The following is a 27,500-nucleotide window of genomic DNA, read 5'->3' on the forward strand; positions in this document are numbered from 1 at the left end:
CAAAAAATGGAAACCAAGTTTCTAAACGAAATATTAATAATATGCCAAATAAAGGTGTTATTAACATTTTGGTATATGAACACAAGCTAAAAATGAGACCCTCAGTAATGTACAAAGTCATAAAGTAACCACAAAACATCAATGCATGGTCGCATGCCTTTGTCAACTAGTGTAAATATGATCTGAAGTTCGGGACCTGACTGAAGTCCTGGGAAAATGTGCTGCAAGCAAGCTGCTCAGTTGTCACATATATGTGAAAGAAAACTATTTGAGGGGGTGGTCTTCTTCTTCGTTTTTCTGCTTGTAGAAAGGTTAGTTGCTTCTTTTGTTTACCCTTGAATAAATGCCTAAATAATAGTAACCAATATGATGCATAGATTTAGTTTGCCTTTACATGAATATAAATATATATATATACATATTCAAATTCGGAAGTATGCATAACATTCCGAGGATTCAAGTATTGGATTCTTCTGCGGTTTTCTTTCCAGCTGAATTGTTGTGGTTTCACCCGAGAACTCCACGTACACTGTTTAAGACTATTTTTATCACAGACGGAAAAAAAATGTGCTCCATCCACCAGACCTACTGGCCACGCTCGCACCCGTCTAAACCCACATGCCATTATTTGCTCCCTCAACATTCCGAAAACAAACCACATTTACACATTTAGTGCAGGGACCTAGGACGCATTTAACGGTTCCCGATGGTCACTCTTCATACGAAGGCTCTTCTTTCGACAGCCATTTAACCGAGAGCCAACGAGCGGTAGATTATCCTTACATTTTCACCGTCTCGAAACCCCTTTTCAGCGTGTCCCGTGAACGACTGAACCCCAATTTGGCTGCGTTACTGTGATTCAACAATCAAACAATCAACATATCACTAAAGTCGCGGTCGTCAAATGTTGTGGTTATTTGAATAGGGATGATCTTTTGACTTACAGCTACATTGCATATCTGCTTTTAGGTGCCTCTACGACGTCCTTTCGGCGCTTTCGATGCCTCCTCCCCGTCCTCTCTCCCGGTGATGAGATCGCCGGGTGGCCCACGAGAGGAGAGTACAGTGGTCTTTCAATACATCTGTAAAGAATCGCGAGACTTGCACGTATGGCTGCTCGTTGGTCCACCCACCTCTGTGAAAGGGAAGGGAGACCTTTCACTTGTTGGCACTTGCAAGTTTTGATTTACTGGAGATACTGGATGGACCGTTGGATTAAGGTGTATGCGCTTGCAGATACACATCAGGACTTGTCCTCTAAACTGGTCACCGAGACTATAATGTATTTTAGATGGGTACGAATGAATGCTCAAACAAAGTGCCCCAGTCATAATGAATTACTGTTTGCAAAATGACGACGTTGAACATTCTTTGTCAGCACACGTCGGATGCCATTTATGGAAGGCCATTCGAGTCCAAATCAAATACATTAGTTGATAGATAAATAATATACATATATGTGTGTGTGTGTGTGTGTGTGTGTGTGTGTGTGTGTGTGTGTGTGTGTGTGTGTGTGTGTGTGTGTGTGTGTGTGTGTGTGTGTGTGTGTACATATGGAATGCCATTTTTTCTGACAATAAAATTAATTAAAAGATAGATATGAAATAAATAAATGAGGCAATACAATTTAAATAAATATAAATATATCAATTCGTCAATATAATTAAATACATGTTTTTTTAATTTGATAAACGACGTCTTTCACAACGACCTTTTATTTATTTCAGGGGAATATTTCCATCTGGTGTGGGGTGCGGTTATCTCAGACCAAAGCAACAGCACTGAATCACTGAATATACAGTAGCATACACAGGAGTATATACAGGAGTATACGAAATCTCTGTTGGATGGAAGGACATAATTACTTACACTGGAAGACGTCAATGGGCTCCGAGATACCATGCTAAGATCTTAGCAGAACAATTTGATCAACATGGTTTATCAGCGGGTACTATTCTGCCCTGAACTGAATGCTTTATAGAAATACGGAGCCCCTCTGGGGTCACATGGATTTGATATGGATGACGAAGTCTTCAATTGTTTGAGATTGATTGAGCACCTGTGTTCGTATGAAAGATGTAAAAAATTAACGTTACTTCAAGCACAGGAGAGGTGCGGGACGCCCAGCTCTGGACATATAGACGATATGCTTGCAACCCTAGTGTGGTCCGGACTATCGCATAACTCAAGAAATCGCGGACGCTTTTGTCCGAGAACCATACGCCCGACTAATTTGAATACACCACCATGAAATGTAGCATTCAATTCATAAACGTGGCATTATGAAATAAGTCCCCTGAAGCAAATAAACTAGTTATTTTGTAAATAATTTCAATGTATTGAGAAATTCATATATTCATGGCCTCATTTGTATATTTCACAGCCATATTTATCTATACAATTTTGACTCAAATTGCATTCCATATATTACACCATACCTTTAAACACTAAGGACAAAGAGCTATAATACCAAAATATAGGGGAGTCCGCAAAGAGAACGACAGGAGAAAGAATCATAAATATGACTTTATGTCCAAGAAAAAATTTCCTTGAGACAAAAAAGTAATCTAAAAATAAAATCCATAATACATGTCTCACGGTAGCCTTACCACACCGTACAGCCCTCCAATTGGCCTACTGCTCCGGCCGACCCACAGATCCGTTTCTACCCTCCACTTCTGCCTCGAATAAAAGTGCTTTATTTTTTACCTTTACGTCATTGTTGTAATGGTTCTATTCATTGTTTCGATTTTCATATGCCATTCCACCCTTGCATGGTGTGTTCACCTTCCAACAGTGACTAGTTAATTGAAGTAACATAATCTATACATTTCATATTCATATACAATTGTGATAAGTATATCATACTGAATGACAGATCCCTATATGGCGTTGCCTGTACCTTAATTATGGGTCGGCTCCTTTTATATACACAAGGCAGCACAGGTAGTTTTTATCATCACACTAGTTTAGTCTACAACCTGTGCCCTGGTACATAATGGCACCCAACGCATATTACATGTTATGCGCAACACTTGTTTGTCCTATGATGGCATTTCTGTGAAAGGGTGCATTATATGGTGGTGTCCCAGTGGATGATTCACGCAGACAGGAAAGTATAGAGCGAACAGAGCGCATCAGTGCTGTGCGAAACGCAGCCGGAAAAGTACACAGAAGCGAGAGAGCATCAGTAGTGTGTTTGACTGTTTATTTAAAGTTCTCCCCACAGCACCACCACCCCCCCCCGCTGTGTGGAGGACCAGTCTGAATGGAGGAGGATACAGGCCACCGTAGCGCCACCGTAGCACAAGAACTAAAAAGGCTATTTGTTTGGTCACATCGCTGCCACATCGCTCTTCCATGGCACCGACCGCTGGCCAGCGGTGACCCGTACCGGGCTCACCGCAAGGTCAGAGGTCACAATAGGAGAGAGGGTAGATGAAAAGATTGAGAAACTCCAATTATTAAAACTATCTTTGTCCAGAAAAAGAAAAAAAGTGATGAAGAGTGATACAGAGTATTTTGCCACACTCTCTCCTGATGCAGCTGGAGTAACGATGCGTGCTCTTTTTGTTTTTGTGATGTCACTAATGTGGAACGTGGGGTTCTGTGAGGAGCCCCAAGATTCAGCGTGTGGTCCTCTGCCCCCTCCGTTCACCCCCACCGGTCTCGTCACCTCACACAAACACGGATGTACTGGACACACAACAGAAAGCAGAAAAGAAGAATCATCGGTTAAAGGCCATATCCAGAGATGCTCCAACACACGTGTCCACTACACAGCTAATGACTCATTCACCAAAAAATGTCAACAGATTGATGCATATAATAACATATAGTATAATGTCAAGAAGGCAAATAGACAATAAACCATCGAGAGGCTTTACGTTGGATCATATTTATAGTGGATTACCTCCAAACTAATCGTTATTGTTACCCCACTTACTATAATTACATTGGAATGTATATTATCGGACATGGTTGAAGATAGTCATTGTGATAGGGCTTGTGCATTCCCACAAATCAACTTCTGTGTTGTTTACCAAATAGACTGACACCAAATAAGCCACTATAATGTTCTGGACAAATGGTAACCGGCTACAGCAACAGGATGTGACAAACAACTATAAATGTACACATTACAAATCAAGCGGTTGAGGCGAGAATCACACTGACAATGTAAATTAGACAACGCTGTCCACTGTGTGATAGTCATACCTGCGGAGTGGACTACAGATCTCCAAGGGGAATGATTTCTTCGTTGATAAAAAACTCAATGGTCTCTTCCTCCCAGTCCTCCACGTTGCTGTCCAGCTCATCCGTGTCCACCCCTGAAAGACATGGTCCGAAGTGTCAGTGGACCAGGTAAAAGCCACTTTAGAGAACAAAATAAAGGCAAACAGTGACAGCGTCCTACCTCCTCGCAGCTCCAGACGGAGTTCCTTCTGCTCCAGCAGGGTCTGGATGGCGGCCTCTCTGTAGAGACGGTACTCATCCATCATGGCCCGACGCTTGTCCACCAACTCCTACACACACACAAAACCAAACCCACATGGTGTGACCCACCGGCCTACAGCAACACAAGCAGATACAGGGCCTGCCATTGTACAACTTCAAGATGTGCTACAGGGCCTGCCATTGTACAACTTCAAGATGTGAATGTAAATACTTTTAAAAGATACCGGTTAATGGTGCCATCCATATACTATTGTTGCATTTTACGGTCTTGAAAGGGTACATTTTCCTTTTGTTCACAAATGTTAAATCAAAATACAATTACAACTAAGCCGCAGGCCTCAGATAAGAGTGTCAAGTAGATGGTGTCAAACCTTGGAGGCCTTGGACTGACTCAGACGATCCTTCTGCTCAAAGATCTTGGAGTACTTCTTCAGATCCTTCTTGATCAACTGTGAAGGACGAGAGACATCACAATGTTAGGAAGACGATGATGCATTGAACCCGCATAAGATAACGTCAGCAGACATGTATTGCAGACAGGCGAGTTCTCACATGAAGTGAAGACATCAGCGGCTCTTAAGACACACACACACACACCTTAATCTCCTCGCCTCCGAGCAGTGTGGCTGGTCGCGGTCTCCACAGGAGCTGACAGAAGCGGTCCTTGTTGTTCTTCTGCAGCAGGCGGCCCTGGAACGTCCACAGCCAGTAGGCGTTGTCCACCTAGACACGCACACAAAAAAACAAACAGGTACACGCAGATGATGACACCGACAATTTTGGTTGCAAGTACAAACAAGAACTCAGTCAAACAAGCGAATCCATCATTAGTCATCAGTCTGTGAGGGGATCAGGGCGGGGCGGCGTGGTTTACCTTGTGGCTCCACCAGGAGACGGAGGTGACGACGTAGCGGCCGGTGGGGTCCCACTCCACGTCCGAGGCCATGTAGTGCTCGGCGATGTTCATCATGGTGCAGTCTGACGTGTCCACGAAGGCGAGAGCTCCATTCATACTGAAGGGAAACAAACAAGGCAAGAAGTCATGCTGGTGCAGAAGAGCACACATGCAGAGAGGCCGATATCAGAGTTGGACGGTGAGCTTCAGAGCAGAAATCAGGTGTCAAACTAGCTTTCAGAAATGTGAACTAAGACTGACAGTCCACATGTAGAATGTGGACTTTTTTTTATATACAACTTACCTCCGGAGTCCAGCTAGCACCAAAAACTGTCCTTGAGGGCTCCAGAAGATGCTGTTGGCCTGCTGTTTGTCAAATGATTCTGGGGAGAGAGACACACGCAGGACGACAGTCAGTACAGATAGACTGGGCTTTGTATTTACGAGGTCAAGTCTATCACGCAGGCAGGAGCTGAGAGGCACTCACTTATGAGATCAATCTTCCCGTTGTTCTTGACGTGATAGAAGGAGGAGTTGATTCGGGGAGACTCCCCGTGGAGAACAGCAAACTTGCTGCCGTTGGGCTCCCACGCGAACGCGATGATGCCCTCTGCACGGGAGACACGACAGAGAATCAGGGTTGAGCTTCCTGGGATAGAGGGTGCCATGTCCGCCGCTACACGCGAGTGTTTGTTTCTTTAGACACGATACGTACCCTTCATCTCCACCACGTCGACGGGCACCTGCTTCTCACGCATGCGGAAGATTTCAAAGTTGGTGACCACGCCCTGGAAGGAAAAAGACAACCATGCGTCACGATTAAAATGTACACAACGATACAGGGATTCAGAAAACATTAACATAAATGTAAATCAAGAGATAGCTTGAGAGAGCTCTAGATCTAGAAGATGGCCCTGCCTCATTTTTCCTTACCGGGGTTCCCTTGGGGGTTCGGTCCACCTTGACACAGAGGTAGTCGCCGTTCCTCTGCCAGTGCAGCTTGCAGTCCACCACGTTGAACAGGTTACGCACACGGATCTCCTCGCGGGTGGGCATTTGCGACAGGGTCACCCTGGCTGGGATATCCTTGTCCTCGGGAACCCAGTAGGCTATGACGTTATCGCCTGGAGACCACGAGAAGTCCCTGCACGAGAGGGGAGAGGGAGCTGTTGTTTAATAACAAAGAAACTGGCCCTTTCTCTCTCTCTCTGCCTGTTTACCATTATTACGCATGCTTAAGCATAGTGGTTAAAATGTTCCCCTCAAATTTACAGCCAAAAAGCTTTTGCTCTAGCGCAAAACATTTTGGGGTGGGACAAATGTATCATGCTTTTCGCATCAGTTCTTGTGACCTGAAATCAGAAAGTTTTGTCTCAAAATCTTAAAATGTAGTTACATTTTGGGGGGCTTACTGACATGACACTGCTTGCTTTGTGTAACTGTTCACCGCTAATTACTACACGAAAAAAGCCAGAGTGGTAGGGGAATGTGCACGCAAAGCCCATAACTGACATCGGTTTAAGCAGATTCTCCTTGTTTTTAGAAAAGTCTACTGCAATCTTTCAAAGTACCCCTAGGAGGTACGCATCACCTCATTGGAGTAACACTGTTTTTCAAGAACACTTTCAACAGTTAAGACTTACTTGATTCCAAAGATCTTCAGACTCTTCTTGTCGAGCAGACCCATAGACTACAAGAGGAAGGCGGTGATTAGTGTCACTGGTACTCAACAGGACAACATGGAGCACAATGCATTAGGAGGTGATGGTACACTTACAGGAGCCTCGTAGATGCTCAGTGTGTCTTGGGTCATCCTGGCAAAGAACTTGCCATCGTGGCTCCATCTGATAATAAATATATGTACCGTTACCACATAGGACTGGCCTGCATGCAGTACACATTGTGTGGCATAGTAACCAAGTTAAAAAACACACACTAATTGAAGTTAAAACTATTCTCAGTGTGATGTGATACACGCTGGTAGTTTGAAAATGGCAATTTCTTATCAGACAACACTGACGATCCAAAACGTAACAATAGTGTACAGAATGGCGTTTTGTGTGTTTGTTCCTTGATAACAAGTGTGCAGTTAATGGTGTTTATTTCATTTTTGTGCAGCACTGAAAAATTGTGTAGCTGCTCCAATTTGTCAGCATGCCTAGATTGTTCTTCACCCCAATTGCAGGTCACTTTGGATAAAAGCGACTGCATAACGTATGTCATGAGCCGCTATGGGTTGTACTCACTTGAAGATGGGCCAATGAGCAGAGCTCTCGCAGTGGAAGCCCCTCTTCTTCTGGCCGGTCAGAATGTCCCAGATGATAATGGCCTGGGGGTCCTCCTTGGTGTCCATCAGGGGACTGAACGTGACCACGTACCTGCAGGCAAATCCCCCAACCATTAGCACCGCTAATGAACATGGCTATAAGTACCGTACACTGAAGAAAACACAGAGGGCATGTGCTTACCTCTCGCATGGAGAGAAGTCAATGAGGGACACTCCCTGGTGACTGAACCTCTGGATCTGCTTGAACTTCTCACCGCCCCACAGCGCAATGCCGCGCTGATGGAAGGTGGCCAGGTAGGTGCCTTTGGGAGACCAGCGGACGTACGTTTCTGTCCAACGCTGCAGGCGGACACAGAACATATTAGGGCTGTACTGACTCTGAATCGTGCAAGGTAGTTCCAATTCTATCGTTCACTGCGATTATTTGATGAATATAAAAAAAGAATTAAATAATTGTTGTACCATTATCCCATTTTATATGCTGTAACCAGTTCACAGAAGCAATTGAGGTGACAGGCACACTCAGTTCAACCAGAGACTCTGGTCCAACCATAACATTTGACTAGAACTGAGGTACATTTGAAAGGCATTGGATATGCAACAGAAATTTAGTGCACATAAAAGTGTTCTACATCGGCGGCCAGAAGTCAAAATGTCGGTCATGTCATTATTTCCATCCCAGACAAATAAACTGCACTGACCGCTCTCTCTTCAACTGTGAGGGACTCCTTGGCGTCATTTGCATAGATTGCGGTCCTTTCTCCCGATTCGTAAATCACACTGAAGTGGTCACGGCAGTCTGGGTCCTCGGTCCAGTGGCGCATGTTTCCCTGCACACAAGGACAGTTGACCATTCATTATACAATTGTTTGTACCGTTTGGCTCATACATTGAATCGTAACAGACCGGAGATTGTTTCCAAAGGGGATGACACTTACAAAGTCCTTGAAGTCCTGCTTTTCTGGAGTCTCCCATTCATCACTGATGTTCATATATCTGAGGGCGGAAACCATTCTCAATTAGTTGCAGTAATAATAATAATAAACATCTTCTCAACCACGCTCAAACAATGTCTTATAGTACTGATCTCCAATATTCCAGACTTACTTGTCAAAGTCAGTGAAGACGTTGACCCTGAAGGTGTGCTGCTTGTCCAGTTTGTATCCGTCAGCGTTCTTCACCGCCTCCTGGGCCTGAGTGGGGGCCAGGTACTCCAGGAAGATGTACCTACACAGAACAATTCAAAAGTTATCCCTATGAAACAACACTCGGCACCGGGGGTATAGCAAAACTTCACAGAAGTAGTAACAGATGCATGGTTGTACCCTTTGGTCATTCCATTGTCCATTGGCCAGAACTCATTGGTGATCTTGCCGAACTTGGAGAAGATCTTATTGACAACGTTCTTCAATTTTTCCAGCCGCTCTGGGCCTACTTGGGGTACATTGTCCACCACCACCACGGAGTCGATGCCGTCAGCCTCGAGTGGCTTCTCCCTCATGAGGTCACTCAACAGCTCTGGGGACAGTAGACGAGTGGGTAGTCATTATTATGTTGGTGGTTTATAGCAGACGTATTCCCGACGGTATATACATTAATAAACTAAGACGGTGGCGTTCATACGGCTGTAATATTATATTCGTCTGACAATCAGGGAACGAAAAACCTCTTTGCTTCAACAGAGTACGGTGCTAATTTGGCGATTAACTATGCAAATAAGAGACCCTGACAGCAGCGATCGCGTAATTGTTAACCGCACTGGATAATATTAAGGACCTAACATCAAGTGGTTTGCTGCCGATTTTCTTTTGCGCCATTTATGCGACGTGTGAAAATGGGTTCATTGTGAAAGGTTTGGAAGTCGGGACGCCTTTATGCAAGTGAACCGTATTAGACGGATGTATTTGGGCTGGAGCTCTAGTTTAGCTCTACGTGACATACCCGTGAATTACACCGTGCTTAGCTAAACCAGCCATTCACACTCTTGTAGGGTCAGGAATCGCTTCTGAAAAACTGTCAATCGGGAAGCTAGCTGACGCTCCTCTGTAGCTAGCCCATATGCTAGGTTAGCTCCGTTAGCTCCGTTAGCACACCCAGTAGCAGGCCAGAAGCCGGCGTATTTCCATCGAGGCTTACCGTCCTCTTCGATGTCATCCACGAAGTCCTCCGAGTCACTGAACGAAGGTTCCTCTTCGTCATACTCCGGGTCGTCCGCCATGTCCATGGTTTCATGCATTTAACAGGTTAGTTGTGGATGTTTAAGTAGTAAAGGGGAATAATCTAGAAATTTAGAAGGCTTGACGGCTCCAGACTGGTGAGGCACCATGTGCGATTACGCGAAAATGGACGAAGCGACGGAAGTGCAAAACCGGAATTTGCGTGTACCTCTGTGGCACGGCGTGGAATAGCGAATGTAAAAAATGTGTATCGGTTTAACGTGGCGGATTTACGCAGCATTCAGCCCATCACTACAACCTCAAGTCAGAGAAAAGCGTGCATTGGCGCCTTATTTCTTGACCTATACGCCAACGTAGGAAGCTGCTCACCGGTAAATCCGCAACAAGCACCCGCGAGATGGAGATCATGTAAAATTGTGACAAAACTGTAGTATTTTATACACAACCATTGATGCAGTCAAATGCATCTCGCAAATGCTAAACCACATGGATCGACCGGTGTTATTCACACTAAAACAGAATTAAAGATGGGATCTAATTATTGGTTAACTTATTCAATGTAACGAGCTTTGAAAGGGGATCATAACTTGTTTGCCCAAATCAGTACCATGGACGGGGAGTGTATGAAGCTACTGCCCCAACTTTGTAAAGTCCTGGCGGTCTCAGGCAAGTCTCTACCCGATGACACCAGCTTGGAGAAATTACTCGACTGGTTCAGCGGTCTCACGAACTTAGGCAAGTATCCTAAAGTAAAATTAACAACGTAATGACTTCCTAAACGTTACTACGTTTGTCATTTTATGGTGAAAACCTTGATGTAAACACTGAGATACATTGATGAACATGTTTTTATGTAGTCCTTGTATGACATGATACATCTGTCTTTTCTTCAATCACAGGCACGGGTCTGGTAGAAGCATGCCCATGTTTACCTGAATTCATATCCACTGTGATTCATAACACGTCTCCCGACCCCACTATACTCTCCTTTACCTTCAAACTCACTGGCTTATTGGCTGCCACCGAGAGCAGTTTCAAACTGCTTCAGGTAAATTAAAATGGTCAAAATAAGGTTTAGTTACGTTTGGGCTTCACAGACAAGGGTTTCACAGACATTGTTTTTGTTCTACTGCAGGAGAACTCTCTGCTGCTGGGGTTGGTTTTTGACCCTCCTCATCTCTGGCAAGAAGCCGGTTTCTGGGATGATCCGTGCGTGAGGATAGGCTGGGTACAGGGCATAAGGGCGATGCTGCAGCACTCCCCTGCTCTTCACTTCCTGGTGGAAACAGGTAAGCATCCCTGTATGTTTTTCGGAAGTTATTAGAGAGTTCCAGCCACCTCTCGGGTCATTTATTATCTCATGTTTACCCATTTTAATGGAGGTTAGTGACCTACCACATATTACGGTACAGCATGAAAGTGAACATACGTTTTTATATCAAACCATAATCCTCCTGACTCTCCTCAGACTTCACCAAGATCCTCTTGCGGCTCCAGACCGACACAAGTCTGTTCGTTGCTGCGGCGGCCAATGATGTGCTAGCCCACATCCTGGTCCACCAATCGCAGTTGTCCGAGAAGTTTGCGAACATGGCGGGAGAAGAGAAGAGCAGCATCGGGAAAACCGCCACGATGGATGCAGACGTTCAGCGTCTAGCCCTCACCCTGGGGTCCAGCAATGATTATGCGACTGTCGTCATGGCGATCTTGGAGCATGTGAAAGCGTCGTTGGTCTCCAAGGAGAATAAGGAGCGCTGCCAGACCCTCCAGGGTCTCAGGCTACTGATCCTGGTCTTTGGCCAGGCGAGAGCTCCTCTTCTGGGCATTCTGCTCAAGGCCGTGTCGGAGCCCTTGGAGGCTCTGGTTGCAGAAGGGCACAGCCAGCTCCATTTGCTTCTGCTAGATGTTCTCCTCACTGCCTACAGGTGCGTGCACATGTTCGAGTGGTTGTAGTTCAGCTGCCACTGTATGCATTTTCATCACACCTTGTCATTGTTTTGATTGACCTATGAACCTCGGCTCTCTTTTGTCTGTCTTTGGTTTTGGATGTCTTCAGCTGCTCCTCCCGCGACAACCCAACCACAGGCCAACATAAGCCATCCCGAGACCCAGACCCAAATGACCCAGACTCAGGCCAGGCAGCCAGCTCCCTGATTTCCCACATGCTGGATACGTACAAGCCCCCTGAACTCATTCACGCTGGGGCGGCACTTCTGCGCAGAGACCACGGGTAAGGCTGTGTTTTAAAGCAAGGAACCAAGCAAAGCTATCAATAATTCAGAAACGTTATCATATATGTTTTAATAACTGTGTTGCCTGTTTAGTGACTTAAGCCACAAAGCCAAGGCTGCAGGACTGCTTCTCCTACCCCTTGAAATGATCACCGGCCTTTCTCTACCGGGCACACAATCTGCAGGTAACACACAAGGCTGTATTACGATTTGGCATATTGCCTTTGTAATCATATCATATCTCATGAAATGTATTTCCACTTCTGTGTGGTTGTGCTACGCAGATCACCCGTGTCATAATCATTTTAAATGTACAGAATGACCATGTTATACTGCATGTCAAACGTCAATCTTTGCTTATTTAACATCTTTGAAATTGTATATCGATTTTCAATTGGAGGTTCAGCAGAGCAGCGATCCTCATTGGCTGAGCTGATGAACAGTAAAACCCCCTGCATCTCCCTGCTGTGTGTCTGTCTGACGCATGCCACTCTGCTCACGTGCACGGTGAGACAATGGAGATCTGGAGGAGCACGCTGTACATACTGTATAGGAAAGCATCAGCACCTAACTGTATGCCATTGTTTCTCTCTCCCTCATCCCTCATTCTCTCTCTCTCTCCCTCATCCCTCCATCATTCTCTTTCTCCTCCCCCCTCCCTCATTCTCTCTCCCTCATCCGTCATTCTTTCTCCCTACCTCCCTCCCTCCCTCCATCATTCTCTGTTATCGTTTTCAGCCTCCTGATGTGCTACCCTGTCCAATAGGAAGTCTGGTAACTGTAATCCTGTCGCTACTAAGAATTTGCAGTGGCCACGCCGCCTTGTCACCTATTGGCTCCGCAAAAGCATACCGGAACTTGATTGGCTGTGGCAAGGTGCAACGGTGTAGTCTAGAGGCCCTGGCAGCTCTTGCAGTAAGCCCAGGTAATGTATGGATGTGTTTGTAGTACATGTGTGTCAGATCAAACACACTGTTGTGATTCCTAACGGTTTGTTTCATGTCCTTTCAGGTGCTGTCGAGAGGATGAGTGAGGTGTTCTCAGTTCTGATCGAATATTTAGATAACCCTGATTCTGAACCCACTGTAAGTTTGTGTGTGTGTGTGTGTGTGTGTGTGTGTGTGTGCGTGTGCGTGTGTTTCATACCCAACCTTACACATGATATTTATACGTTTTATAGAGATTGTAAAACCATAAGCAGCCCCACTCACAAACTGGTCTGCTATCATTTTAATAATATTGTTATTAAATATAACGTGTGTGTTTCTATGTGTGTAAGGTTCTACACAAGTCCTACCAGGCCCTGCTCAAGTGGATCAGCGTGAATCCAGACCCGTCGTCCTCCACAAGAGACACATTAGGCCATGGTACTATTCACTGATAGTTCCCCCTACTTCACATCTACGTGACTTTTTCAACTTTCTGTTGACTTTTTTAAAGTATCGCCATCAAACCGTATGTTTTCTGTGTTCCTGACAGACCTCTTGACAGTTGTGAGGAAGCGTGTGTGTGATGTGCGCTGGGAGGTCAGAGACTCCACCGTCGAGTTTCTGGGAGATCTGGCGGCTTTGTCGCCCTCTACTGACTCAGCCCAGTGTGCGTCCGAGAACCCACTCGTCTGCAGTTTCACTCTTCACCTCGTGGAGGCACTGCAGGACCCGGAGAGTTACGTGAGGGCCAGTGCCATCAAAGCACTGGCACAGACGTTTACACGCGGCTGGCAACAGGGGGCGGCACCCAGCCCAGAACAGGTTGGCATTGGAGAAACAATTACCGTTACTGCTGTAATGTTTATCTGTAATATAGCTACATGTTTTGAGCTTGTACAAACTATGAGATTGACACTGGATGACCATTTTTATGAAAGAAGTTACATTTTGGGAGCTGTTTAACTCGTGTTTCATTCCATTGCTTTGAAAATAATGACTTGAGAGGAACTCCACTTAACATTGGACTGCTGTGTGTGCTTCTGTTTAGACTGCGTTAGTGAAGCGGCTGCTGGATATCCTCTCTGGGGACACGGAGGGTTTTCCGCGGAGGGCAGTGATACGATACTTCTCCTCCTGGTTCTCTTTGTGGTCCCTGAATGCATCGGAACCACCACCACCTCCCTCCTCCTCCTCCTCCTCCTCCCCACCACTGCTCCTGACCACCTCCGTGGGCTCTGTCCTCTCGCTGGGAAGCTCCGATCTGGACTGGGAGGTCAAAGTTCACACCCTGGAGCTGGCTCGGCTCCTGCTCCACCGAGCGCTTTCCCCTCTCGGCGTTTCGTCGTCGTTGTCGTCGTCGTTGTCATCGGGCTCTGACGCCGCCCCGCCCCGGCAGCCACCTCCGCACCCCTACGCGGTGACGGCCCAATGGGCCGGTCCGGTGGGACGGAGGGAGGCGGGACAGGGGGAGGCCGGGGGCGCGGCCCTGGGCGGTGCGCTGGCAGGTCTGGTAGAGCAGGGGGTGTTGGCGGTTCTGCTGAGCGGCCTGTTTGACTGCGACAGACCGGTGGCTCTGAAGGCCTGCGGTCTGCTGATGGACCTCAGGGACGCCGTCTGCCCGCCCCCCGCCGGCGCCGCCCCGTCCACCGCCGCTGGCGCCGTCGCCGCGGTGACCTGTGAGCTGCAGGGGTGCAGCGGGGGGAAAGAGGTGGAGGCGCTGCTGGAGAGAGCCGGTGTCTTAGCGAATGGGAGCAAGGGGGCGCGTTCTAAGAGTCGGGATTGGACTGGGGAGGAGGAGGAGGAGGAGGGTGGTGGTGGTGGTGGTGGGAGTGTTAGGGTGTGCGATGTGTTGCGCTCGCTGGATTTGGACGAGAGGCTGTCGGTTCTGAGCCAGAGCAGCGACCACGTACAGAACTCTCCCCTGTCTCTGCTGCAGGACATCCTGAGCATCGGACACACGCGCGCCGACCCCAACAGCCAAGAGGTCATAGTGGACTGCTACTGACACAACACACACACACACACAATGTTTTTTGTCAGCCAGTTGTTCTACGGTTACTCAAATGTAAAATGTGTGATGTATGTTACACATGTGATACATGATGATACGGGAATCTAAGTGCACTTGCTTGATGAATTGTATTTTTCCATGTGAAAATGAATTGTGTAATGATTAAATGTCTTTTCATATTAACTCTTGTGTGAACACGGTGTTGTCTGGTGAGATGCATGAGAGGGTTTATGCTATCTGATCGGCGGTCCATCAAACTCTTGGCAATCTAATTCCCCCTGCCTGGCTGCAAATCAAGGCACAAATCAACGCTCTTTTTCTTGAGTGTAACATTTCAAAGACTAAATTATCATGTTAATAGCTGCTCAAAATGTCAAAGTCTTGCTAATCAAACAAACCTCAAATCATTATCCCATTTGACGGGATTCGATTTCCCCTTGAATTTACCAGACACCTCAGCCAAGGATACACAGACATGCACCTTATTCTGCTGTTGAATAGACTTAACCACATATAGGCCTACATTGAATAAGTTAACCAAGAATGAAATCCCATCTTTAATTCTCTTTTAGTGTGAATAACACTGGTCGATCCATGTTGTTTAGCGTTTGGGCGATGCATTTGCGTAAATGGGTCTGATATAAAATGTTACAGTTTTGTGACAATTTTACATGATATCCATATAATATATAACATACACAACGTTTGTGTTTGTTTGTGTATGTATGTGTGTGTGTGGGGTGGGGGTGGGGGGATGTGTGCTCAGGAACACTGCCCCAGGTGGATTTTCCAAAGAGCACACACATGCTATGATTGCTCTGGACTCTCCTCTGGGCCACGGCGCTAATGAACGGTAGCGCTAAAGCTGTATTCTGGGTAGCTTCTCATCTTATCTGTTCACGTGGCTTTCATCCTCTAGCACCACCACCACCACCACCACCGCCGCCGCTGCTACTGCTGCTGCTGCTGATTTCCCTGGTGGTGGTCGTGCGTCGTTAAAGCTCTGGTGAGTTTCAAGTGTTTAGTGATTGGAAGGAAAGGAAGGGGTTGTGGTGGTGCTGGTAGTGGTGGAGGTTGGGCTACATGCATGCACACCACAGCACATGCGCAGCCTGGCCAGCCCCTCATTAACTAATGAGCAGGACGAACAGTCAGAGCCCGTGCCGACACATTGGGTGACAACTCTGTTTCTCACATTCACTCTATCTCTCCTGCTCACGTGCGTGCGCGTACACACACACACACACACACACGCAGACACAGGCTGATTCTCTCTCTTTGGTGGGCTGTTCCGTCAGCATCTTGCTCCACACTGAGCTCTGACTGTTCACAGCTACATTAGAAAGCCGATCATCTCTCTCTCTTCCTCTCTCTCTCTCTCTCTCTCTCTCTCTCTTTCTCTCTCTCTGTCTCTCTCTCTCTCTTTAGCTGTTTGTTCATTAAAAGTGAGACTTCTGGACCCTGGCATGGAGGCAGTGGCTCTGTTTTCCTACACAGCATCAGAGGTGGGGGAGATCAGCCTGAAGAAAGGAGATGTCATTAAGGTAGGTCTCTGTGAGTGTGTGTATGTGTGTGTGACTGTGTTATGGCAAGGTGGAAAATAATGGAAGGAGAAGTCTGAAAGTTTGCACTTATACTGTTACGTGTGTGTGTGTGTGTGTGTGTGTGTGTGTGTGTGTGTGTGTGTGTGTGTGTGTGTGTGTGTGTTGTAGGTGTTAGACATGGAGGACGACCCCCATTGGTTCACAGCAGAGGTCCAGGGGAAGCGCGGTTATGTGCCAGAAAACTACATCTCCCTCCTGCCTCACAAGTGATATTTCTATATTTCTATATTATATTTTTATATTGCTTCACTGTCTTTTCTTCCATTAAAACACCAACTTATTATAGAAAACAAATCAGTGGCTGTAAAAGCTCAAATCTAGACAAATCTGACTGCTGTTGACCAAAATCTACCTTTAACCATAAATGAACTGCTTTCACAAATGGAATATACTTGGGCAATAATAGATTCAAGTATTTCTTTACAGTGGCTGAATCATTTATACATTTTCTCACCTTCCTCCCACTGTATGTGTGTGTGTGATGTGTGAGTGTGTGTGTATGTGATTTGTGTGTGTATGAGTGTATGTGAGTGTGTTTTTGTTTGTGTGAGTGTGTTATTGTTTGCATGGTGTGTGTGTGTGTGTGTGTGTGTGTGTGTGTGTGTGTGTGTGTGTGTGTGTGTGTGTGTGTGTGTAGGTGGTTCGCAGGCCGGGTGACAAGACAGGAAACAGAGCAGCGTCTGCGCTGGCAGCCTCAAGGGGCCTTCCTGGTCAGGGAGAGCGAGAGTGCCCCTGGAGAGTTCTCTCTCTCCGTGAGGTCTGAGAACGCACGCACACACACACACACACGCACACACACACACACACATGCACACACGCACACACACATGTACGTACACTTACACGCATACACACAAACACACATACACTTACACACATACACTTACACATACACTTACACATACACACACACACACACACACACACACACACACACACACACACACACACACCATACACCGTACACGTACACACAAACACATGTACACACACACAATTGTATTGGTTTATTAACACTTACTTCATTCTCAGGCAAAGCTATGAAGATGCTGTTTGTTAGTGGGATCCTTGTGAACCCCTATGGGGTCTGGGGGCTGTAAGAACCGTTTAGACCGTTCTCTTTAGAAGCTCGGGCCACGCTTCTAAAAATAATGTGGTCACAGAAAGACAGCAGCTCTTCAGCAGACACGAGTATGAGAAAAATAGAAGGATTTGGGTCAGCCATGCGACACGGGACACACTTTAATCATTCAGAGTAAAATTGAATATGTTCAATAATCTGCCTGTTATGTAACCCACAGCATTCTCCGTGATCAAACACAGGTACCATTGTCACGTGGAGAAGCACGCATTTGTGCACACACAAACAACACGCGCGCACGCACGCACGCACGCACGCACGCACGCACGCACGCACGCACGCACGCACGCACGCACGCACACACACACACACACACACACACACACACACACACACACACACACACACACACACACACACACACACACACACACACACACATACTGGTAAGATAAGATTTTTCAGAACATCTGTCTGCTTGGTTAGTAATTAAGAGGCATACAGATGCTTTTCCATTTTTACACATCATACATACTTAAACACACAGACACACACACACACACACACACACACACACAACTCAAACAACAAAATGATTTACACACTATAAATAGCATCAATGGTCCGACAGTGCCTCATAAACCTTGACACTCTTATCATACTATAATAATAGTATGATAATAATAATAATAGTCCACCCACACAGGAATTATTTTTAACACAACAAACATGGGCCACTAGACTAGAGTAGAACCAAAGCCGCTGAGCAATCTGGGTAGATTAGTGCCTGTCAACAGCATTTAAGACTACACGATCAGACCAAACACAGTCTTGGCTGTGAATACTCACATACACATGTTAAGTGGGTGCGCCCCACCTCACTATGAGGTATTCAGACACATAAAAACTTAAGGAGTTTGGCGACTGAATGTATTCAGAGGGTGTGTTTCCATGACGATGGTATGCGTACATGCATCCTGTGTGATTTGTTCACACAGTTCGCCGGTCGTGGAATGGAGGGTAGAAGTATGTTTAACATCCAGCTCATTCAGTTCTAAAGGGTATTGTCCTTCAGAAATGTGGTTTCCATTTGCAGTGCACCTTGAACCATACCCGTTTGTCCGCGTTGTCCACACGCGACCCCTGACCTCTTGCAGCTATGGCGACATGGTGGAACACTTCAGAGTCCTGGAAGGCGCCGGCCAGTACTGCGTATGGGAGGAGTCCTTCTGCTCCCTCAACCGACTGGTGGAGTACTACAGGAGTCACAGCATCGCCGTGGAGAGGGCGGTGTACCTCCGAGACCTCCAGTCCAATGCACCCCAGCCCCCGCCCGAGTCCTCCCGTAACCCCTACCCCAACCCGTACAAGAACAGCCCCCGCCGACCGCACTCCCGGGCCTCCCCCCCCGAGAGGGAAGCCTCCTCGCGAGCGTCGGAGCCAGCTCTGGGGGTATTTCCACACAACACTAGACCGTAGCTACTGTGGCCGGCTTACGTAGCGGTTGGAGCTATACGACGCATAGCTATATTTGGGATAGCGAGAGTTAATAATGGGGCTGGCTAGCCTGACATTTTGGGCTAGCTGATATACCAATCGTAGTTGGCTAGTCAAGCAATGGTAGCAACATATTGGAGCGTTTGGAGCAAGCCAGCCAGGATATTGGGGATAGCTTTGCTATTGGAGCGCGCTAGAGTAGCTATTGAGCTATTGAACCAACTTTTGAGCTATTGCGCTAACCCCCATAGGTGATCTGCCAAGTGGTGGCCCAAGGTTATGCTGTTTTATGCTTCATGCCATTGCCTGTCTCCTTCAATTCAAATATATTCAAATATATATATATATATATATATATATATACAGGGCTCTCAAGTTTTGAAGACAGGCAAGAGTGACATTCCCCCCCGCCGCCCCGGTCTATAACACGTGTGTGTGTGTGTGTGTGTGTGTGTGTGTGTGTGTGTGTGTGTGTGTGTGTGTGTGTGTGTGGAGAGAGATTATGACTGGTGTTTTTGATTGTTTGTGTTGGTTGCCTTTTTGGACTCCTTTATCATTTTTGGTGTAGGCTCCCATTTAAAACAGTTTGGTTCTAGCCTAGCCATTTTAAGGGTCATAATGGAGGACAATGTCCCATTTAAAGCCAAGCTGTTGCGTGTAGCGGTTTTGTTTAGCCCGACCATTGAAAACACTTGTAGCAGAATCACGCGAACAAGCTTTTTTCATTGGTTGTTGTGTTACATCTTACCCAGATACACTACAATGCTATTTTCTGATTGGCTATTGTGTAGCCCCTTCTCTCGGCTGGTAAGTGGCGGGCTGCGATTTAGAAAGCCAGGGGAGACGCGCCTGTTCCATGGTGAGAGCTAGAGAAATCATGTTGGGTGCTGCGGCAGCGGCATACAAGTTATTTTTCAGCGTGAGAAATGCCATGTGTGGCGGGAGGGAGTGACAAAAGACTGAAATGAGTGACTGTCACGCTCAATGCGTGACACTTGAGAGCCCTGTATATATATATATATATATATATATATATATATAATAAGGGAAGTACACCAGGCACCAGCTCTCCCTCCCTCCATAGATTCTCAGGGTAGGCTGTCGTAGGCGGAGATATCTTGGAAATGGGAGGAGCAAGGAATGGGAGGAATGTGATGACTTGATCATGTTACAAATTCCTCCTGGCAGGAAGTCACACATCTGTCCAGATTGCAACGAGGATGGATGTGTTTCATTATGAGAATTGTGTGAACAGTGTTTGATGACTGAAGAAGAAAAACAACAGCTAAGAGATTGAACCCTTGTGAAACGGGTCTGTAGGTCGATTCAGGCAAGAGGATCTAGTGTTTGTTTGCTCAATTCCCCACCTCTGTCCTTATCTGTGTGTGTGTGTGTGTGTTTACTCATAGATGCCGCAGATGGCTCAAGCCCTGTATGACTACAAACCCCCCCATGCCGCCCACCTCCACTTTCTGCGGGGTGACATCATCGACCTGCTGGACTGCTCTGGGCTGGCTCACTGGACAGGAAGGTGTCATGGAAGAGTTGGTTTATTCCCCCCAGGATATGTCCAACCGCTACACCACTAAGTCACATATATATATATAAATATATAAATGCTATAGTTGCATTATGCTAAATCATATGTGTCCCACGATACATGTATAAATATCCATATATTTTATACAAAGACACTTTTTTGAGGAGTGGTTACTTACTGTTATTTGTTGTAGGCACACCTCATGTTGACATAAAGACACACCCACTACATATGCATAGGCTGGTATTCATTCTTAAATCTGCATCGGAACAGCAAGCCCAAACACATCCTTTCTTGAGAGAAATAAGGAGCAAGACGTATTTCCTGTTTACAGAGTCGTGGGTTAATGTGGGAGTTCAGGGTAAAATCCTTCCTTAGAATTATGGATCCCGTGTCTTGGACTGCATGTGCTCAGTTAGGCTATCCAGCCTCCTTAACCCCTCAAAGATCGGCTAGTCTGGTTTTGATGTGGAAATAAAACAAAGGGCAATTGTTTATAGACCTCTGGTGCTGCGATAATTCAATTTATTGAGGTATTTCAAGAATATATACATAAAAAAAAAGTGTTTTAAAACCACATTAGCAATACAAACATATACTTTATGAATAATATTAAAATATTGGATTAAAATCATTAATCTGCTTAACGAGACATGAAATCATACCTATCAATAAATAACATCAACCTACTAATTATCATCAGAAAGGTTTCAAAGAAAGATTAGCTTTTTACGTAACCATCCAAACACAAAGCAGTTCTAAACTCTATGTTATACACAAACTATAATGCATCTTCGCTAGCTAGTTCCCCTATGGGCTACGTTGCATTAGAATGATGTTCAACATATTGGGTAAATAACACTACGCAAACCTTGCTAGCTAACGAAACAAAGCTATGGGTTAGCCGCAAGCGACTAAGAGGACGTTCGCATAAGCATTTTGGCTTTATAAAAATCCTGTTTGGGCATCTTTCCATGAAGCGTTACGTGTTATGTATATTACACCTCTAGAATTTTGAGGTGATTGAACGCTTCACAGACTTAATGATGTATGTGCAATAAAGTTGCACATACATGACAAGCGTTAAGTTGTGAATCCAAAGGCATGCCACTACAAAGAGGTTGAGCGAAGCTGTCCGTAGAGGTGCAATACTGGTGACTTTATGCCATTCAATACTATCAGACAAGACATTTATTTTCATAAATAGGGCACTGTGTGGAGGGAATGGTGACTAATAGGTCGCCATGTCCTCCTAGTTGCTTACAAAAATAGCACGCCATATTTCTTAACAAAAATCTCACATGTGTATCTGGTAGTTGCATGGGCCCCAAGCTGTGTATATTAAGTCACTTTATATCGTTTTTAAGGTTTTAAAGTGTTTTTGTAACGTAACGCTTACCTGGAGTTCTTATAATTGATCAATTGTCATACCTAATGTACAAACAGCTCCCATTGTGGATTTCTTTTACTATGAATGAACAGAGAGAATCCAATAAAAAAATGTCAAAATGATACGCCTTCTTTCATTCAAAAGCAGATTCAAATATATTCATGCATCGACTCTTCAGTTCAATCAACTCTAAGGAGGAAAACATGGATGTGACGTGGTATGGATGTGAAAGAGTGACGATGAGAAGGTTTTACATCTACTGAGGTATCAATTCTGCGGAATTAGGCAAAGTATGCAAACAGAAAGACGTTGATGCTGACCAGCAGGAGAGCGTTGGCACAGCAAAACCTGGACCAAAACAGACTCTCCCGCACGCTCGGAACTCTGGGAGGAGGAGGAGTCGGTTGTGAACTCTGTGAGGAAATGCACAGACCGGGGCCCTGGCCACAGGTCACTCTGCACACAGACTTTGGCCCTGCAAAACACACACACACACACACACACACACACACACACACACACACACACACACACATATGCGCGCAGGAACGCACACACACACACACACACACACACACACACACACAAACAAAAGCATGTTACGTTTATGCATATCTGTGCTTATTGGATATATATTAACGACTTCAACACGTATGTGCTGTACGCCTGGCCCCTTACCAGGGGTGCTGCGGTTGCTGACAGTGGACACTTTCCTCAGAGGGATCTCTCTGCGCACCTCCTCCGTCAGGGTCCACCACGTCAGGTTGGTGAGCTGAGGGAGAGAAGACGCTCAAACCTGTCCCACCGATCGCAATCATTTAGCGAACGGGACTCTCAAAGTGGTGTGAATTATAAATGTATGAAGCAGCCAATCAGCCTACATACTAAAAATAAATCCTAAGACAACGGTTTGTTTTTTCATCATATTATTTATATATTTATCGCTTCTTCATGTGGTAGAGGCGTGATGGACAGCGAGCAAGGCAGTGAGTTTGATTCCCAGCCATAGGGTTCTGGGTTCGATTCCCGCATTTCCTCCCCTGTTCATCTGTTCATCCTCGACCCAACCTGCTCTTTAATGAGCGATATCTGAATCCGCGGTGAGTGGCTTTGGATGAATGCACCTCTCAATCAACGACTAGTGTGGATGATTAAAAGAGTTTATTCTACTTTGTTTAAGAATGCTTGATTCTGATTGGCTGGGAGGAGGGCATTAACCCGGCAGGTTGCCCGCTGACTTGTCGGTTGTACTTGCTGCTGACTGAGCACAGCGTCATCAAATGGTAGATCAATACGCCGCATGTATTTTTTTTTCTATCACAGAAATTTCAGGGGTCCATTGTAAAAATAAAAAATTGTTTAAAAAAGTTTCTAAAATGTGTCGGAAATCTATCAGAGGGTCAGTCGATACATCGTTTCGCGAGCGAGATACAATGTAGCCACTACGTTATTAAACTAGTGATCAGATGCAGCCTTGTGTGGTTGCTATAGAAACTAATTAGCTACAGCTGACCTAACATCATTCACCGTAGTTCTAAAGGGGACTACTTTTTGAGGGAGATGAACTCAAACAGAGTACACAATACAATACAATACAATACAATAGCATGCAATACGAATAAGAAAAAGCACAATTATTAAAGTATTTGAATTGTTTGATTATGTTGGCAAGCAAGAAGTAGAATAAACGGGATAATAATAAGTGATAATAATCACCTCAAGGCAGGGCAATAAACAGTTTGATATGCCCGGCATATCAAGCCGGGCATATCAAACTGTTTATTGCCCTGCCTTGAGATGATTATTATTACTACGTAATAGTGCAATAGACAGACAGACGAGCGTGTTCAGACCTGCTCGGGCGTGGGCGGGGGGGTGAGCAGCGTGACCACCACCACCACGATGGAAGAGAGTCCACAGAGCAGGATGGCGAAGTGGAGGTAGTGGACCCTACGCAGCACCGACGGGGCCCAGTCCACCACGCCACACCGCGGAGGTGCGAAGGCAAACTCCAGCACCATCCTGCACACGCCCACCACCAGGCCCACCATCAGACCCCAGAACGCACCCTGCGCACACACACACACACACACACAGAGACATGTTAACACAGACACGCGCAGACTCACAAACACGCACACAAACACACACACAGTAGCACAGAAACACATGTGAACATAGAGACACACAGACACAGAAACACAACCACCGTAACACAGAAGGCAAGGCAAGGCAACTTTATTTATATAGCACTTTTCATACACAACGCAAACTCAAAGTGCTTCACATATAAACATTGTCATACAATAAAAGAAAATAATAAATAAGTAAAAAGTAAAACAGATAGAAAATAAAGGCAAAGTTTTAAAAAAAAACATTTTAAAAAAACAAAGTTAAAAAAAATGCATTTTAGAAAGTGAGAAAATAAAGGCAAAGTTACTAATAAATAAAAAATAGAAGCATTGTAGATTTAAGATTTAGCAGAAAGCTAAAGCAAACATAAAAGTCTTCAGTCTTGTTTTAAAAGCTGTCAGAGTTGGGGCAAGTCTTAAATCCTCAGGGAGTTTATTCCAGCTATTTGTTGCATAGTGACTAAATCCTGCTTCCCCATGTTTCGTGTTGACTCTGGGGATAATTAACAGATTGGTCTCAGAGGATCTTAGTGGCCTAGAAGACTTATGTAGTGGAAGCAGATCAGTTAAATATTTTGGCCCTAAACCATGTAGGGATTTATAGGTTAGCAACATGATTTTAAAATCAATTCTCTGACATACAGGGAGCCAATGTAACGATTTAAGAATTGGTGTAATACTGTATGTTCACATTTTTTGGTCTTTGTTAGAACTCTAGCAGCAGCATTCTGAACAAGCTGTAGTTGCTTTAGAGTTTTTTTTGGGAGACCTGTAAGGAGACCATTGCAGTAATCAAGCTTGCTAGTGATAAAGGCATGTACAAGTTTTTGTAAGTCTTCAGTAGACATGAGCCCTTACTCATGTAGCAAGACATGAGTCTTGCTACATTTTTAAGGTGATAATATGCAGATTTTGTAACTGATTTGATGTGATTGTCGAAATGTAAATCTGAATCCATGATAACCCCTAGATTTCTGGCTTTGATTGAGGTTTTCAGGGACAGAGAGTGAAGGTGTTGGGTAACTTTAAGCCTTTCGGTTTTAGCACCAAATACAATTATCTCGGAGGATAATAAGGGAAATTTGGCACATCCAGTCTTTGACTTGCTCAATGCACTGGCACAACAGATCTATGGGCTGATAGTCATTTGGTGATAGCGATACATAGATTTGCGTGTCATCAGCATAGCAGTGATGGTCAATATTGTTATTTTGCATGATTTGCCCTAGTGGGAGCATGTAGATGTTGAATAGAGAGGGTCCTAAGATCGAACCTTGTGGGACTCCACATGTCACATTTGTTGATTCTGAAACAAAGTTGCCAATAGAAACAAAGTAGTTCCTATTTTGTAGGTAGGACCTAAACCAATTTAAGACTGCCTGAAAACCCCACCAAGTTTTCTAATCTGTCCAAAAGTATTGTATGGTCTACAGTGTTGAATGCAGCACTGAGGTCTAGTAGCATTAGTATTGACATTTTGCCAGAGTCTGTGTTAAGACGGATGTCGTTTACAACTTTAATAAGGGCGGTCTCGGTGCTGTGAAGGAAGCACACACAAACACAGACACGCAGACACAGAAACACACCTACAGTAACAAAGAATCACATGGAAACACAGACACAGAAACATGTATAGTAACAAAGAACCACACACAAACACAGACACGCAGACACAGAAACACACCTGCAGTAACAAAGAAACTCAGAATGCAAGGACGCAAACACACTCTTTTGACTTTCTAAAGACATGAATTTTTCTGATTTAAGGCACATTTTTGGCTCCCCCAATGACCATAGGCCTATGGCACTCACTCTTGTTATGAACATTTGAGCAGATTATAAAGGAGGAGATTTGGCTGCAAGTCAAACCAAATTGGACCCATTCCAATCTGCTTAAAGGGCAGGTAGGGGTGTGCAGACTAACACTGGCACTGCACTTCATGTTTTTTTTTGTGCGATTGCTTTTATTGACTCCACCACAGCTTTTATCTGTATTCAAGCTCATGTTTTAGTAGATGGACTTTACCTTGGATTAAAACGTCGACTGGTTGACGTTGTTTAAAAGAAGAAGCATTTTATCTGATGCTCTTTCATCTCCCCCGGCTCCCTCCAGGGGGGTGTGTCCGCTCCCCACAGTGATTTGTTTTGTAAACAAATGAGTCAGTGTGATCACGAGGACGGACACGTCATCAGGTCGGCGGATGATTCCGTCACTGTGTGATGAAATGAACCGCGGTCCACTGGTCGATGGTTCAAAGTGATTCAAACGCAACTTCTTGCTAATAGAAAAAAAAAGGAAAGTGATAATTGATGATTGATTGGCTGAGGAAGAAGCCTCCCCATGGTCTTCCTATGTGGCCAGGCGGTCAAAGTTGTTCAACAGAACCCAAGTATATAGGGACAATGATGGGTGATAAATGAACCTTTGAACCAAATACTGACATTGTTTGTGAAAAGGCCAATCCGCGCATGATGTCTTAATGTTGACACCACTTTTATGAGAATGTTTTACTCATGTTTCATGGGGTCTGTCATACATGAGCTCTACCAACAACACAAAGTCAGAGTTTCAAAGAAGGTCCAATCCATTGCTGCTGACCCTAGTCACCCACAGATGCAAGAAAGCATTTGTCCCTGGTGGTATTGGCCTTTTGAATAACATTATGTAATTCTTGAGTTTTTGGTGTAAATTGTTTGTGTGTTGATTGGTGTGTGTTGATTGTTGATGATGATTGTATTAAAGAGGGGCAGCAAAACACCCCTCTTGGATAACAAATATAACCTTATCTTAAACACACACACACACACACACACACACACATAAACACACACACACACGTCCCTGCTCTCTGAGGGAAGCCATCGATCGTTGGTTAATGGACTCAGAGGGGGCGTGACAGAACGAGACATACCAAACTCTCTCTTTCCCAGGACGATTACCTGCTGATGTTCTGTTAACCATGACACCGCAATAGCTGTCAAGAACCCTGCAGCGGCACCAAGCCTCCCACTGTCTCTGCGGTAATGTCTCGCAGTGCATACTTTTGGTTGAAGAATGTGACCTGTGCAAGTTTGAGACGACATACTTCGTCCATTATGCAGAGACATACTTGTCCAGTGCATTGTGCAGACATTCTCTGCATAACTTTTTCACACCAACAGACAACAGCCACTCTCGCTGGTCCCCACCTTCACGCCAGTTGTGTATCTTTCTTTGTTTCGAAAATCCTTTCTTTTGTTCTCCCACCTTGTTCTCCTTCCTTGTTCT

At 45.2% G+C, this 27,500-nt stretch overlaps 5 protein-coding genes across 5 annotated transcripts in view; 2 read left to right on the forward strand and 3 right to left on the reverse strand.

Annotated features, from left to right (window-relative positions):
- Window positions 1-1,041, reverse strand: part of LOC311340055 (carbohydrate sulfotransferase 12-like) — a 6,425-nt gene extending 5,384 nt beyond the window's left edge. Inside the window, exon 1 of the mRNA XM_084464918.1 lies at window positions 945-1,041. The gene's annotated coding sequence lies outside the window, so the exon portion shown is untranslated. The remainder of the gene's footprint in view (window positions 1-944) is intronic.
- A 2,153-nt stretch (window positions 1,042-3,194) lies between these two features.
- On the reverse strand, window positions 3,195-9,974 carry eif3ba (eukaryotic translation initiation factor 3, subunit Ba). Its single transcript, XM_084465075.1, has 19 exons — window positions 9,777-9,974; window positions 8,966-9,158; window positions 8,748-8,867; window positions 8,579-8,636; window positions 8,342-8,470; window positions 7,822-7,979; window positions 7,600-7,731; window positions 7,131-7,197; window positions 6,997-7,043; window positions 6,287-6,497; window positions 6,069-6,141; window positions 5,841-5,963; window positions 5,658-5,736; window positions 5,333-5,471; window positions 5,056-5,181; window positions 4,830-4,907; window positions 4,418-4,526; window positions 4,219-4,331; window positions 3,195-3,696 (listed from the first exon to the last, which is right to left on the reverse strand). The coding sequence occupies exons 1-18, from the start codon at window positions 9,874-9,876 to the stop codon at window positions 4,231-4,233; spliced, it is 2,043 nt and encodes a 680-aa protein (XP_084321201.1). The 5' UTR covers window positions 9,877-9,974; the 3' UTR covers window positions 3,195-3,696; window positions 4,219-4,230.
- A 356-nt stretch (window positions 9,975-10,330) lies between these two features.
- Window positions 10,331-15,003, forward strand: brat1 (BRCA1-associated ATM activator 1). Its single transcript, XM_084465233.1, has 12 exons — window positions 10,331-10,552; window positions 10,717-10,865; window positions 10,953-11,106; window positions 11,286-11,742; window positions 11,874-12,047; window positions 12,142-12,233; window positions 12,449-12,555; window positions 12,787-12,973; window positions 13,060-13,133; window positions 13,328-13,415; window positions 13,528-13,799; window positions 14,026-15,003. The coding sequence occupies exons 1-12, from the start codon at window positions 10,426-10,428 to the stop codon at window positions 14,980-14,982; spliced, it is 2,838 nt and encodes a 945-aa protein (XP_084321359.1). The 5' UTR covers window positions 10,331-10,425; the 3' UTR covers window positions 14,983-15,003.
- A 954-nt stretch (window positions 15,004-15,957) lies between these two features.
- LOC311341325 (GRB2-related adapter protein-like) lies at window positions 15,958-20,759 on the forward strand (the record flags this gene model as incomplete). The annotated part of the gene is made up of 6 exons (XM_084466233.1): window positions 15,958-15,994; window positions 16,417-16,532; window positions 16,701-16,798; window positions 17,230-17,349; window positions 18,831-19,125; window positions 20,580-20,759. Exons 2-6 carry the CDS (start codon window positions 16,455-16,457, stop codon window positions 20,757-20,759), a joined length of 771 nt encoding a protein of 256 aa, XP_084322359.1. The 5' UTR covers window positions 15,958-15,994; window positions 16,417-16,454.
- Window positions 20,760-22,381: 1,622 nt separating this feature from the next.
- Window positions 22,382-27,500, reverse strand: part of slc5a10 (solute carrier family 5 member 10) — a gene marked incomplete at both ends in the record, with an annotated part of 23,703 nt that continues 18,584 nt past the window's right edge. Inside the window, 3 exons of the mRNA XM_084466134.1 lie at window positions 22,382-22,575; window positions 22,779-22,872; window positions 23,954-24,169. Coding sequence (XP_084322260.1) covers window positions 22,382-22,575; window positions 22,779-22,872; window positions 23,954-24,169 — 504 coding nt within the window. The remainder of the gene's footprint in view (window positions 22,576-22,778; window positions 22,873-23,953; window positions 24,170-27,500) is intronic.

This window comes from Micromesistius poutassou (genome assembly GCF_964030765.1).
Source record: "Micromesistius poutassou genome assembly, chromosome: 3".
Taxonomy (NCBI): Eukaryota; Metazoa; Chordata; class Actinopteri; order Gadiformes; family Gadidae; genus Micromesistius; species Micromesistius poutassou.

Coding starts and splice junctions, on each gene's coding strand:
- eif3ba (XM_084465075.1), bottom strand. CDS start 9,876: ATGCATGAAACCATGGACATGGCGGACGACCCGGAGTATGACGAAGAG. Junction 8,868..8,965: donor GACAATGGAATGACCAAAGG/GTACAACCATGC, acceptor TGTTCTGTGTAG/GTACATCTTCCTGGAGTACC. Junction 8,471..8,578: donor AGCAGGACTTCAAGGACTTT/GTAAGTGTCATC, acceptor CCTTGTGTGCAG/GGAAACATGCGCCACTGGAC.
- brat1 (XM_084465233.1), top strand. CDS start 10,426: ATGGACGGGGAGTGTATGAAGCTACTGCCCCAACTTTGTAAAGTCCTG. Junction 11,743..11,873: donor GTTCTCCTCACTGCCTACAG/GTGCGTGCACAT, acceptor GGATGTCTTCAG/CTGCTCCTCCCGCGACAACC. Junction 12,234..12,448: donor ACCGGGCACACAATCTGCAG/GTAACACACAAG, acceptor TTTCAATTGGAG/GTTCAGCAGAGCAGCGATCC.